The sequence below is a fragment of the Sturnira hondurensis genome, unplaced genomic scaffold (genome assembly GCF_014824575.4).
Source record: "Sturnira hondurensis isolate 20B ecotype Veracruz unplaced genomic scaffold, ASM1482457v3 Scaffold0005252, whole genome shotgun sequence".
Classification (NCBI taxonomy): domain Eukaryota; kingdom Metazoa; phylum Chordata; class Mammalia; order Chiroptera; family Phyllostomidae; genus Sturnira; species Sturnira hondurensis.
The window spans coordinates 4,407,047-4,420,268 of record NW_028077883.1 but is presented as its reverse complement, the minus strand read 5'-3'; the positions used below and the strand labels follow the sequence as shown (position 1 = coordinate 4,420,268).

At 38.9% G+C, this 13,222-nt stretch overlaps 1 protein-coding gene across 1 annotated transcript in view; it reads right to left on the bottom strand.

The window, feature by feature from the left end:
* The window catches only part of COL28A1 (collagen type XXVIII alpha 1 chain), a 157,317-nt gene that overhangs the window by 138,111 nt on the left and 5,984 nt on the right, over positions 1-13,222 (bottom strand). Inside the window, exons 4-7 of the mRNA XM_037046418.1 lie at positions 8,332-8,352; positions 6,302-6,358; positions 4,319-4,372; positions 2,463-2,504 (exon numbers count right to left, since the gene is read on the bottom strand). Coding sequence (XP_036902313.1) covers positions 2,463-2,504; positions 4,319-4,372; positions 6,302-6,358; positions 8,332-8,352 — 174 coding nt within the window. The remainder of the gene's footprint in view (positions 1-2,462; positions 2,505-4,318; positions 4,373-6,301; positions 6,359-8,331; positions 8,353-13,222) is intronic.

Below are 13,222 nucleotides of genomic sequence, written 5' to 3'. Positions count from 1 at the left end.
GGAATACTACTTTTATAGTATTCTATTATCTTTTTGTTCCCTGTTTTCCCCCTCCGAAATTTCTGATTTATTTATTATTTGGTTGCTAACAGTTTCCTTCCTTCCTTCCTTTCATCTTAATGACATCTTAATGACTAGTTTTAAAATATTCAAATTTGAAATATCCACAACTGCACTCTTGGCTCTCTGCCCAAATTGTTTCTGACTTTCTTATTTCTATTAATGTTATCACATTTCAAATCACGCAGTCTCAAAAACTTATAATGATCTTTTCTCCCTATTGGCCCCTTACATTCCTTTAATTCAACCAGTTAAAATTCCCCAGCAGCTTCCACTACACTTGTTTTAAACCCACTGCTACCCAGGCCAATGAAGCCCTATTGATCTAGCCCCTGCCTAAGCCATAGCCTCATCTCCTGCCATTCTTCATCAGATTCTGGCTTGCTTCCCAAATCCTGTGCCTGCCAATATTGTTCCCACCTCAGAGCCTTTGTCCCCACCGCTCTTTCTGCCTAGAACGCCCTCATGACCTTGTTTATATTTTCATAACACCTCTCACTGACCGGAATTCTTATTCATTTGTTTGCCTATTTATTGCCTCCCCCTGCTAAGAACAGCGTATGAAACAGGAACTGTCTTGCTCACTCCTGTATCCCAGCACATAAAGAGGACCCAACACATAGAAGGTGCTCAATATATATTTGCTGACTATAGAAGTTAGATTAATCGCCACAGTCTAGCACTGCTTTCCTTTCATAATTCTCACAATGTCCTCTTCCCTTCTATGTTGTCATCACTGTAGCCCAGTTTTGCCCAATATAATAGGAGTCCCAATTGTGAGTCCCATATGTAACTCTGAATTTCCTAATAGCCACATTAAAAAAGCAATGAGCAGGTGAAATTAATTATATTTTATCTATCCCAATAGATCCAAAATACTGTCAGTTCAACATGTAATTATATACAGAATTATCAATGAGCTAGTTTACTTCTATTTGGGGGATACTAAGTCATCAAAATTCTGTGTGTGTTTTATTTCTAAAGCACACCATGATTTCATATTTCAACCGCTCAGTGAGCACATGTGGCAAGTGGCTTTCACATTGGCCAGAGCAGCTCTAGCCAATGTCCCTGTTATTTCTCATATAAGCTATAGCAATACACCTTCTAGGCGCTTCTTCCTTTGGCTTATTCACATTTCAATTTTTCTTTTAGAGCCACACTAGACTAATCTTCCACATACATAGGTAGCTCCTGTGTCATATGCCTCATCTAAAATCTCAGAGGGTGCCCAGCACCTGCCAAAGGCCACATCTTACAACCAGCATAGAGCGTCCACTCTGATCCTCAACCTGTATCTGACAGTATCCCCTTCAGGCACCTGTCTCACCATTTCCCAACACACTGCCTTCCCCCAGCAGCTGCTCAACGGCCTCTCCACCTGGAATACCTGTCCCCTTCCACCTTACTATTCTGTCCTTTCCTGTCACAATTCTACGCTCTTCAGGGGTCACCCCATAAAACTACCCCGACAACTCCAATCCCTGAATTCCTGTAATACTTTGTACATGCAATTTTCACAATATTTTGACACTCTGCTTCAAACAGCAGCTATCTTAAATATCTTATCTTTCCTATGAGAAAATAAATGTTTCAAAAATATGAATGCTTTGTCTTAAGCATTTTTACTTAATAGTGTGCATTGTATGTAGAAGATAACAAAGAAATGTTTCCTGAAAAAAAAACACAAATTCTGAATGGATTTCCATTGAAATTATCAAACTTTCTATCAGACTTTTTCATGAAGTTGATTAAAAACACAAGAGAATGCTGTTTAAAACCTCTGAGTCTGAATTTTGGGCTTGGACCCAAGGATACAGACTGAGAAGAGAAACGTAACCTGGCTCTCTTTTGTTCACTGTGTGCTCATCAGCTATTTTCTACACCAGTAATGAAAATTTTTTCTGTAATTACTTCTCATACAATCTCTGGGAGCTTGTATCTTCTAATTATAGGGATAATCAATCAACTAGAATAATCTTTTTTCTCTGTCACATACACTCTTTCTCTTTTTTGATCTGTAGCATCAGATTTACAAAAGCGTAGTTTAGATTATGTAACTCTTATGGCCCCAGAATTTTAATTTCCTCTATATTAAAAAAACAGTAGAAATAAAGCAAAATGTTTTCCTTGTTTGAGCCTTTCACAAGTGTCCAATTTAGTATCAGGGAATGCCATGCGGTCAACCACTTGTCCCATCATCACTCCCATTAAACAGAGTATTGTCCTCTCACACTTCCATCTCTAAGATCATTTTTGTCTGACTTGTCTGTGACATCACTAGCCCACGTGGATATAAGTCATTTTCACACTCGCACTCTGGGGGTCAAAACGATCAATTCAAGACTCTAACACCTGGAATTACGTTCTTAGGAAGGCGTTCCCGTTGCGTATGTACGTACCCCTGGGCCTCTTTCTCCAGGTTCTCCTTTTTGAGCATCACCCTGTGACAAACAAAAAACTCAGTCAGAATTCTACCATCCTGCAGATGGACCGATTGCTCAATAAAATGTGATATTCTGAATTCCCAGATTAATAAAGGAAGCCAATGGAGAAAGAAAATCTTTGGCCTTCCCCTTTGACATTTTCACTAGGCAATCCAGGGAGGGAAACAGCAGCTCAGATAGCCTTTGCCCTTTGGAGTGAAGCCAGATGTAGAGGGCGCTGCATCCAGGTACATGTTCACAGTGTAGGTGGGGTCTTGCATCCCAGTTTAACAACACAGCCATTGTTCTCAAACACAGCACTGTACCCACTGGGATCCAGCCCCTCTGGCCTTTCTCCAAGGGGCTGTGGAATGTTTTCCAAAATGTCCTCAAGACTGATTGCTTGATTTCAGCAAGACTTAGGAAAATATATTATGTGGCACAAAATTACAAGTCAAATAAATGAAATATAAACATAGACTTATCACAGGTATTTAATAAAACAAAAGGAGACAGGATGGCATTAATTTGAATTCATGTAAGGTGAGCGAGTGTAGGGGTATGTGTGTGTATTGTAAAGCAGCTCAAAGATGCTTTACATTCCCTTTCTTTGACAAACAGGCAATTAGCAAAAAATACTTTAGTACATGTAACTTATGATATTTTTCATTACATCCCTAAATGCATTCTCGGAAATGAATTATTGGGTTAATTTTTGAATATTTGAATGCATCTGTGTAGTGCTCATTTGCTTTCCAAAATGTGCTATCTTACCTTTGCAATGAAAAGCAAACCAGTTTTACTACCGTATTTCTGTCACTAGTTATTATTCTTTTAATATTGCTGTATTAACTGTTATGAAAAATTGTTTTTAATTTGAAGCACAGCATAACCAAATTATGTGAATTAGAAAATTTATCCCCTCCTAGTCCAAAACACAACCGAACAACCATGGACTCTCAAGTTTCTACAATGTGAATAATTAGTATTAAAAAGTACCTCAATGTCTCTGTTTTAAATTTCATTCATTATACAGTGAAATTAAGTACTCTTGTATTTCTTTATTTACTGGTTTTATTTCTGCTCTTGAAAATTATTTGTGTCCTTTGACCATTTAATTATTAGAAGGTTGACATTTTCTCATCCATTTTATTGTCTTTAGGTGCTGTGCAAATTAACCCAATGTCCATTTTATTTGATGAAAACATTTTCCTATATGTTTTCCTCTTTATTTTAAGTGTTATTTTTCATTATATAGAATTTTGCCTTAAATTTGCACATAGGTATATTGGCTAGTCTCTGCCTTGTGATACCTTTAGTCACTGTAAAACTTGGAACACCATTTTCCCAACAATAATCTGAACAGGTAATTAAAAATAATCTAAAATTTTGTGATGGGTACACAAAGAAAAGAATTGAGGAAGTGGCTGAAAAGTGAGAGTCAATCTGGTGTTTTTTCTATTATTATTATTATTATAGATCACTTATATTCAAAGTGGATCCATTGAAAATGTGTGTCTAGGTCAATCTGATATGGAACATATCTTAATAATTTATGGAACATTGTGATAACTAATTTGGGACACCATTATTTTAATTATAAGTTTCTATTTATTGGGTTCCAAGGTTTCCTTAATGTATTTACTAACATGATCAGATAGATAACAAACCAGATAGATAACACAGGAAGTGAACGTCCTGGACTTTTCACAGAAATTATCAAATTTTTTGGCATTGACATATACTGCAATGCTCTTTGTTTTCTTTGTTTTTGTGCCTTAAATAAATTTAGAAGATGCACTTGTTTAAAGGAAAGATGTTTATTCATTTACCGGGTTTCCTTTTGGTCCTCGCTCACCTTTGATACCTGGGTTTCCATGGGTACCCTGAAGGCAAAGGAAAAAAGACTATATTGAGCAGCCATTCCATTAGTTTCCTACATCTTACAATAATTTCTGACCAGCTTCATTCTATAAAATGAGGGAAGATTGTAAAATAACTACCTACCAAGAAGAGAGTCAACTCTACTATCTCCTTTCCTACACATCAGGAAGGCTGCACCGTCTTAGGGACAGATTCTGTAGATGGTCCAGAAGAGGACAGTGTCTCCCTGTTATTTGCACACAAGTGCTTTTTTTAAAAACTGTAGTTCAAGTACAGTGGTCTCCATTTTCCTGCCACCACTTTCCCCCGCCCTACCCACCCCCACCTTCACCTTCAATCCTTCCCCCCTTTGGCTTTGTCCATAGGTCCTTTATACATGTTCCTGGACATGACCCTTCACCTTCTTTCCCCCATTCTACCTCTCCCCTCTCCCTTCTGGTCTCTGTCAGTTTGTTCTTTATTTGCATGTCTCAGTTTTCATTTTGCTGGCTTGTTTTGTTGATTGGGTTCCACTTATAGGTGAGATCATACGGTATTTGTCTTTCACCACCTGGCTTACTTCACTTAGCATAATGCTCTCCAGTTCCATCCATGACAGCATCAAATAGCCCTGGTATTTGCAAGTGTGAGTAGAGTGATCATCTCTGGGACTCCTGAATTGATCCTAAATTCAAGGGACAATCTCAAAAGATGAAAGAAGAGAATTCTCCAAATCCTGTTCATCCTGTTCTCCAGAAAGGCTCTTCATTTTCTTGTTCTCAACCAATTAAAAACATCACTTTTCTCAGAACTGGCTGTGGGGGTACACAATAAATGCTCCATAACACAGTTCTATGGCTACCCTTATTAAAACATGGGACTACCTCTTCTAACAGTATTGATTGACTGAAGTTGTCAGATCAGCTCAGCAATTGCAAGTTTTGTTATTGTTCTTCCTAAACCATAATTGAATATCACAAGTGAGCCTCCCACTGGTAATCCCCTGGTGTTATAAGTATAAACTAAGACTTTAGGGGGAAGGAAATTCAAGCCTTTGCTTTGGTTCAAGTCAGCTTCTACTGGCTGCCACATCATCACAGAATGTCTCAAATCATGTGTTTTGAAGAACAAAGACAAACATTCCTACTTTCTAGTGCCTTGGTGGGTAGGAAGGGTTGAAAAACGATTGGCTTCAGCCTCAAGTCTCAGGGTAAAATGCATCCATCACAGTCTGAGAAGCTCACAGTATGCATCTCCTGTCCCATCCCCCACATATAAGCATTAGCTGAAAAATCCATGCACCTTCGTGAAATATCTCCAATGTGCTTCTGAACATTAAAGTTTGGAATCATACACAAATGAAATGCTGAAAAAGCAGCACGGATGCTTCCCGATGATCTGCTGGGAGAGAAATGTTCAGCATCTCCAGGCATACTGGTATCATTTGGAGTCACAGAGTTCACTCGAACCCCCGAGGCTTCCTCGCTGGCGCTTCCTCTGCACAAGGTCCCACAGTGCTGCTCTTGGACGAGTGTAAAGACACAGTTACCTCCAGGAGAGGTCTCTGGTCCTTGTTTCTGGGTGGAGCAAATAAAGCTTTGCCTAAAGCACAGAGATTTGGATTATCTCTTTCTATATTTTCACTTCAGTATTGAGAAATTCTGGCCCCAACTGCCACACAAGAAGTGACGCTGAAATAACCTTTGTGGGAACAAATTTTAAACCAAGTCTGCCCTTAGTTCAAGTCAGTAAAATCCCAGGCTTATTCCTAAGGGTAGAAGGTACCCTTTTAGGAAAAAAAGAAAGAACACCTTTTTTTTTGTTGTTGTTGTTATTTGCACGTAAGTGCTTTTTGACACCATGAAATAGTCCTGGTATTTGCAAGTGTGAAAAGCGTGATCATCTCTGAGACTCCTGCATTGATCCTAAATTTGAAGCAGAAATATACTTACCGGGGTGCCTGGGTCACCTGGATCCCCCTTCTCACATTCACAGATCTTGCGTTCACACTGAATCAATAATGAAATACAGCATTAACACACACTGAAAGGCAGAATTTCAAATCTCATTCAGCACATTACTAAATGGGACACTCCCTTGAGGAAATTTTACTTTGCAATTTTATGGAGATTTTGCTCGTCCTATTAAATTCTTCTAGGAAAACTTAGATGTAATAAGAACCAGGTAATAAAAGTATTATTAAACATTGCCATGGTTAAATTAAAGAGACCTCCTATCATATATATAACTAGCAAATAACTAGCATAACTAGCTCCTATCATATAACTAGCAACATTCTAGTTGCTAGTTAAAAAAGGAAAGATAAACATTTTCAATAGACTCTTGGAATTTCTGCTATTTCTCTTTTATATAACACATGAGAGCTCAATAATATACAAATATCAAATACTCATTTGCTCAGCAAAGGAAAGCATTTGACTTAAAACATATTGAATTGATTCTAAGATACACATTTTTCCTTATTATAACGCCTCTGAAATCAGAGTAAGCCCAATCGTGATGAAGTTGCTGTTTTCCACATTTACACTTCCGAACTTACAGAATGAAATGGAAGAAAACCACAGAGACACCACTGGAGCCCTGTTAAGAAGTGCTGTATTGCCCATGCTTTTGATGTACTTCTTTTATAGAAAAACAACTACATCAATGACTCTCAGACCAAATTGATTCAGAAGATACAGACTCTGAATGTGAAGAAGTTTTAGAAACAGCCAATTTAGTATGCATATATATTCTCATCTATATAAGAGAATGTATAAAAATATATTTAAAATATAAAATTTATTTATAAATTTTATAAAATTTGAGATTTTTTTAAAATCTCATTTAAAAATCTGTATCTAAATAAATCTAAAAGGACTCTTCACATAAGTATAAAATGAAAAATCAAAATTAATAAGGTACTATATCATAGTTTAATCATCAGAGTTTTTTCTTGTTTTAATGGCACATAAAGTAATGGTGTATCTGACCATGCATATATGTTCAATGAAATGTGCTCTACAACAGTGGTCCCCAACCCCCAGGCCATGGACTGGCACTGGTCCGTGGCCTGGAAGGAACTGGGCCACACAGCAGGAGGTGAGTGGTGGGCAAGCGAGCGAACTGGTCCCCGGTGCTACAAAGGTTAGGGACTGCAGCTCTGTGAGGTTTGGCTGGCTTCTATTATTTTAAGCAATATTACATGTAAATTTTCTTATGTTAAATAAGCAACTTAACAAAGTTCAGATGTTCCAAACTCTTTGTGTTAAGAAACACATGTTCAGTTCAAGAGTCCTCAACAAGCTGATGGTCATCTATTGTGCTAAGTACTGTACAACCAATGTTGGCCTGCTTCCTTGGCCACTTGGTCTGGTTGCCACCACCAAAAAGAATGAGGTTAGTCAATCAGCAGGCAGCAGGGGGCGACTCTGAGCTCTGTCTCAGCCTGGAGCATTCTGCCTAACTAACCCTGGCCAACACCAGGCAGCCTCCCAAAGTAGTGGACCCCTCCCCTCCGCACCCCCCCCCCCNCCCCCCCCCCCCCCCCCCCCCCCCCCCCCCCCCCCCGCCGACTCTTCAAGTGACTAATAGCAGAGACGTGCTTAGAATAAAGGAAGTTATATCAAACTAAGCAAAAGCTAAGTCCTTTGGTCATCATTAATTTTTAAAATCAGTCTGTAGAATCACATTAGATTTTTTCTAATTTTCCAGCCTGCATTGGATATGTGGCCTGAAAGAAATCAGATGGCAGCCTAGGAATAGTGTGGCTCTTTCTAAAAATAGTTAAGCATTTTTATTTATACAAATATCAAATGAGTATTTGATAATTGTATATTATTGAGCTCTGATGTGTTATATAAAAGAGAAATAGCAGAAATCCCCGTTAAGTCACACCTATCTTCCAATGAGAATTACAATGCTGATTCGATAATGCAAGCTTTCAGAGTAATGCATAGTAATCAAAGCAAGTGGTACTTACCTTCTTTTCAAATAAGATATCCTGTGAGGGGAAAAAAGAATGAAACATTAACTCAATTTATGGTTCTGCTTCCAACTCTTATTAGTCTTAATTGTCCCCTAGGGGATTTGCAATTTCCAAGAAGAATAGCAAGTCAGCCTTGTTAACCTTGTGAAAGCAATAAAACCTACCAGCCACCCACCCAAGGAATACTCTGAGCCATATAAAAATAGGGGCCATGAAAGACACTAACATTAAAAGTTATTCTGTTTTCTGGGAACTCTATCCTGTTGCCTGGGAAATTTATCCTGTTGCATTCTATGTTTAGCTTTGATTTCCTTTATCAGCTCTGTGATCTGGCTAGAAGCTTAATTTGGCTACAAAGTTTAATCAGTCACAGTGAGAAATTTTTTACTTTCAGTTACAAAGACCTAGGCATTAAAACATTCGCTTTAGGTTTATAACTTCAGGAAACATTAATGAGATTTAAAAGTTGAACCTCTCATTTTGCAATAAGGAAAGTTGATCTGCAGTGTTGCGACTCGTCCCAAATCACAAACTTGGGCTGAGGCACCTGACAAAGTTTGGTGCTGCTTCATACTTATCCACACCGAGGTGAATTAGACAGAATAGTTTTCAAAATTACTTTAAATTCCTAATTTTAGAGAAACTCTCAATCTCTAGGCCTCACTACCTTACAACCCAATTCGGTGGTTTTATCTGACAAGTGCACCAAAGGCCCTGTCTGAAGTCAAACCCTGGGAAAAGTTAACCTGCGTTTATGGGTAGAATTACTGCTTTCTTAAGGTAGATACTATGTGTCAAATGAGTGCCTTGTGACAGAATCAGAAGGCATAACATGCATATGATAAAATTGAAAATGGAAATAAGAAGCACTAGAGTATTTGTTGCAAGATATTAAAACTGAAAAATATAATGAGGAAGCTAAAGTCAGGGTTGTACTTTTCTGGAGGACTCCACATCCCTGTAGGGTTTTTTTACCTTATTTTTATTTCCATACAAACTAATAACATAGAAGGAAGACACAGCAAAAGGCTTTAAGTGGCTCAGTTTAACGAGAGGAAAAATGAGCCTGGGCATTAAGTGCCATCCAAGGTTTTCATTCTGTTTCTACCACTAACTACTCAGGTGGCCTTGGGCAAGTCATATACTCTTTCCAGGTCATTTTCCTGTATAAAATGAGAAAGTTTGACCACACATTTTTGAGAGCTGTAGGACTCTGTCCGCAGACCCTATACTAAATTCAGGGTTTCCCCTGTGGTCCTCTTTGTCCCCTTCCTCCACCCAGTGATTTTAAATTACTAGCCAGCATAAATCTAGTCTGAAAGCAGATGATGTCTTAAAGATGTATCTTTAAGACCTGGCAGGCCATGTGAAAAAATAGAAACTGAGATACAATGACAGCCTGTGTCTAAAATGGCATCGCCCCCTCCAGAACGTTTGGCTGTGCCTAGAAGGCTGACGATGATTGTGCTTTATCTCAAGGCTGCTCAGCACAAGCCCTCGTTTCCCCCTGATGTCCTGGCAGCCTTTCCAGACACACCCTAGAGAGAAATTCTTGTACTGCTACGTTCAGCATTCATTGTTTTTAATAGTGAGAAATTGGAAATAATTAAAGTATCCACCACTAGTGGAATGGATCAATACATGAAATACTATTCAGCTAATACAATTCAACTAAAGTAATCATATTAAATCTACATATTTCAACATAAAAAGGTTTCCAAGAACACTGAGTGAAAAAGCAATGTGATCCAAATTATGAAAATATTTAAAACGTGTCATTAGCTTGCTTTCCTCTGGGAGGAAGAGAGGGAGAGGGAGTTTGAAAGGAGTTCAGGAGGCACAATAAACAACTTCTAATGCAAGCCGAATTGTAATATTTATAACTAGTGAAATAGAAAAAAATCCTAAGTTTTTGTCATGTTACAATCTTTTTATAATGAACATCGGTGTCCTTATCTATTTTAAACTCATGAATTTAGCGGCTACCATGCCTAATGTGCAAACGTACACTCTTTTAGCCCTGCCTTTGAAAATTCAATTTCTACCTTGCCATATCACTGTTTAAAAATATGTGCCATGAGGATTAAAACCATAATAGCGCAAGTAACAAATTATTTTTGGAACTCATTTGAGTTTAGTTTTTTGGAATTTACATCTCTATGGAAACAAAAGTGGACCCCAAGCTGCACAATAAATAAGACTGTTTCGAACAATGAACAAAGCTCCATCCCTAAGGGCACTAATGGTCTTAAGCCCCAGTGACAGAAAACAGACAGCTCACAGCAAGCAGCGTGGGAAGGAGATCTGGATGGGGGATGGAATGGGGACATTAACAAGATGGTTTCTTGGAATAGGTGAATTTTTCTGGAAATTCTGAAGGGAGGAATGCAACGGACCGACTCTTTGATGGAATGTTGTGTTGTATGTCAAAGTTTATGAGGAAAAAATTCCTCAAGACTAGTGTGGGCCATAGACAAAAGAAGCAGTAAGGAAGGACATTTAGAAAGAGTGGACAGAGGAGTCTGTGTGGACAGAGCCGGAGGCCTTGGGGCACAGTGAGGTCGTTCACGGAGGCTGGGCAGCAGGTTGCGGGGGAACGTGGTCAAAGCCAGAGGGAAGGGCATGTTCAACTAAGGTCTGGGTGGGTGCTGTATTTTAAATGAAAAGGATAAACAGACTAAGGCCCTCACTAGAGCAAAAGAAAGTATATTTTATTAATGGAGCTGGAGCTCCGGGATGGCATATGTGTGTGAGGAGAAGGCCAATTTTGTGAATGCCTATGAGGTCAAGGCTACGAGAAGGGAAGAGAGGAAATGTGAGGGAGGTGCCAAGTGCATAGCAGGACAGCAAATGGGATGAAAATAAAAACTCAGTAGGCAAGGACTGCAAACTCTAAGAAAAACAATTCGCAGCGTTAACGAACTACAAAATCTTAAACAGAATGAAAGTAAGGCTCTAAAGAGAGGAAGACTTGAAAAATGGGAAATGACCTATAATCAATACATCGATAAAGCATAGGATCCTAAAAATGATACAATAACTATCAAGTTGACCTTTGTTTGGTAGGTAAAGAAGGGGATACACCGAACTGATGTTTTTCTTTTCTTTCTTTTTTTTTTAAGATTTTATTTATTTATTTATTTTTAGAGGGGAAGGAGAGAGGGAGAGAAACATCAATGTATGGTTGCCTTTTGTGCGTCCCCTGCTGGGAGTTGGCCTGCAAGGAACCGGTTTGCAACCCAGGCATGTGCCCTGACTGGGAATCGAACCGCGATCGTCTGGTTCGCAGGCCCGTGCTCAATCCACTGAGCTACGCCAGCCAGGGCTGATGTTTTTCTTAATAATCTTTGGAGAAAGAGACCAATTTGTCACAATGTTTATTCCCATAAAGGCTTTTTAAAAAATTTAACATCAAAGATGATAGAATAAATAAAGTACTTATTTAATCTCACGTACTCTTGCTTGATCTCCTAAAGGACCAAGTAATATATTCAGGAGATTGGACTAAGTTTCTTAGCTTTCAAGACTGTCATGTAAACCATAGTACAACAATAAAAATATTTTTCAATTTAGAACCAGAGGTCTCCCTTGGGTGATTCAGAACTGAAGTGTTCTCATGGGGTTCTTAGACGACACTTCCTACTAGAGGTGCCAAGAATGTACAGCGATTTCCTTCATTTGTCTTGGATCCTGCAAATTCTATTTGCGGTGGACAGTCATGTCCATAAATTCAACTATAAAGTCTACTCTGCAATACAAAGGAATAAAGTCCTAATACCCCCCAAAAGGATGAGTTTTGAAATCATTATGCTGGGAGTAAGAAGCCTGCTACAAAAAGAGTACACACTGTACGAGTTTATTTATGTAAAGTTCTAGGGTGTGTACACTAATATGGAGTAAGAAGTCAACATCAGCAGTAGCTCAGGGGCAAGGGAAGAATGCATTGCAAAGAGTCATGAGGAATGTGCCCAAAATGTTCTGTGTCCTACTGGTGTGGGTGGTCTCCTGGGTGCATACATCTTTCAAAACTCATGGAATTGTGCACTTTAGGTAAGTGCAGTTTTGTAAGGAAATTATACCCAATTAACCTATTTTTAAAAGTCAACCAAATCTCTCAGAAATTAATTAATTATTTCACAGTAAAAAGTTAAAAATTCAACCAAGGATGTAATAGAAATCGATTAGATGAGAAATTTTCCCAGTGGTCTGATGCAAAGTTGAGTTCTGCCTCCTACAAGTGGTGATTTGAAACACTGAAGCTACATGTATCTTTCTTTGAACAGCCTGATAAGCCCTTTAGATTCTGGAAGTGTTTGGAAAGCAGCATCTCCTTCTAAGAAGTGGCTTGTTCACAGAGTGTCCATCTGAACAAACAGCTGAAATCACAGGATGCTAAGGAGGAACAGAATCATTTGGTCATTTTTTGGTTTCCCCAGAAACGAGCAGTCTTGCTTCGAGCCTGCTGCCAAGATTCTGTGTTCTCAGTTGGGCAGGAGCTCTTGGTGAGGGTGTGGCTGGAGGGAGTATGAAGCTTCCGAGCCTTCACATCTGGCCGAACAAGGAGATGCCTGTCCTGCATCTTCCATAGTCAGCAACAGGCAAATCATTATTACACCCCCAGGGTTCTCTCCTGAATATACTGGAACCTTCTGTTCCAAGTTCACTGGTGAGGACTCCTTACACAGCTCAGGCAGGACTAGGCAGTTAGGCAGCCACCCTGCACATCTCTCACAAAAGAGGTGCTTTGAGTAGGCATGCACCCCAAACTAATGTATTATTCCCCCTCTCAATAAGACTTTACAAGGTTAAGCATGCAGACTCTAGGCTCTTTGCCTGGCCTTAAATTTTCAATTATATAATGATAATATAACAGTACCTACATCAC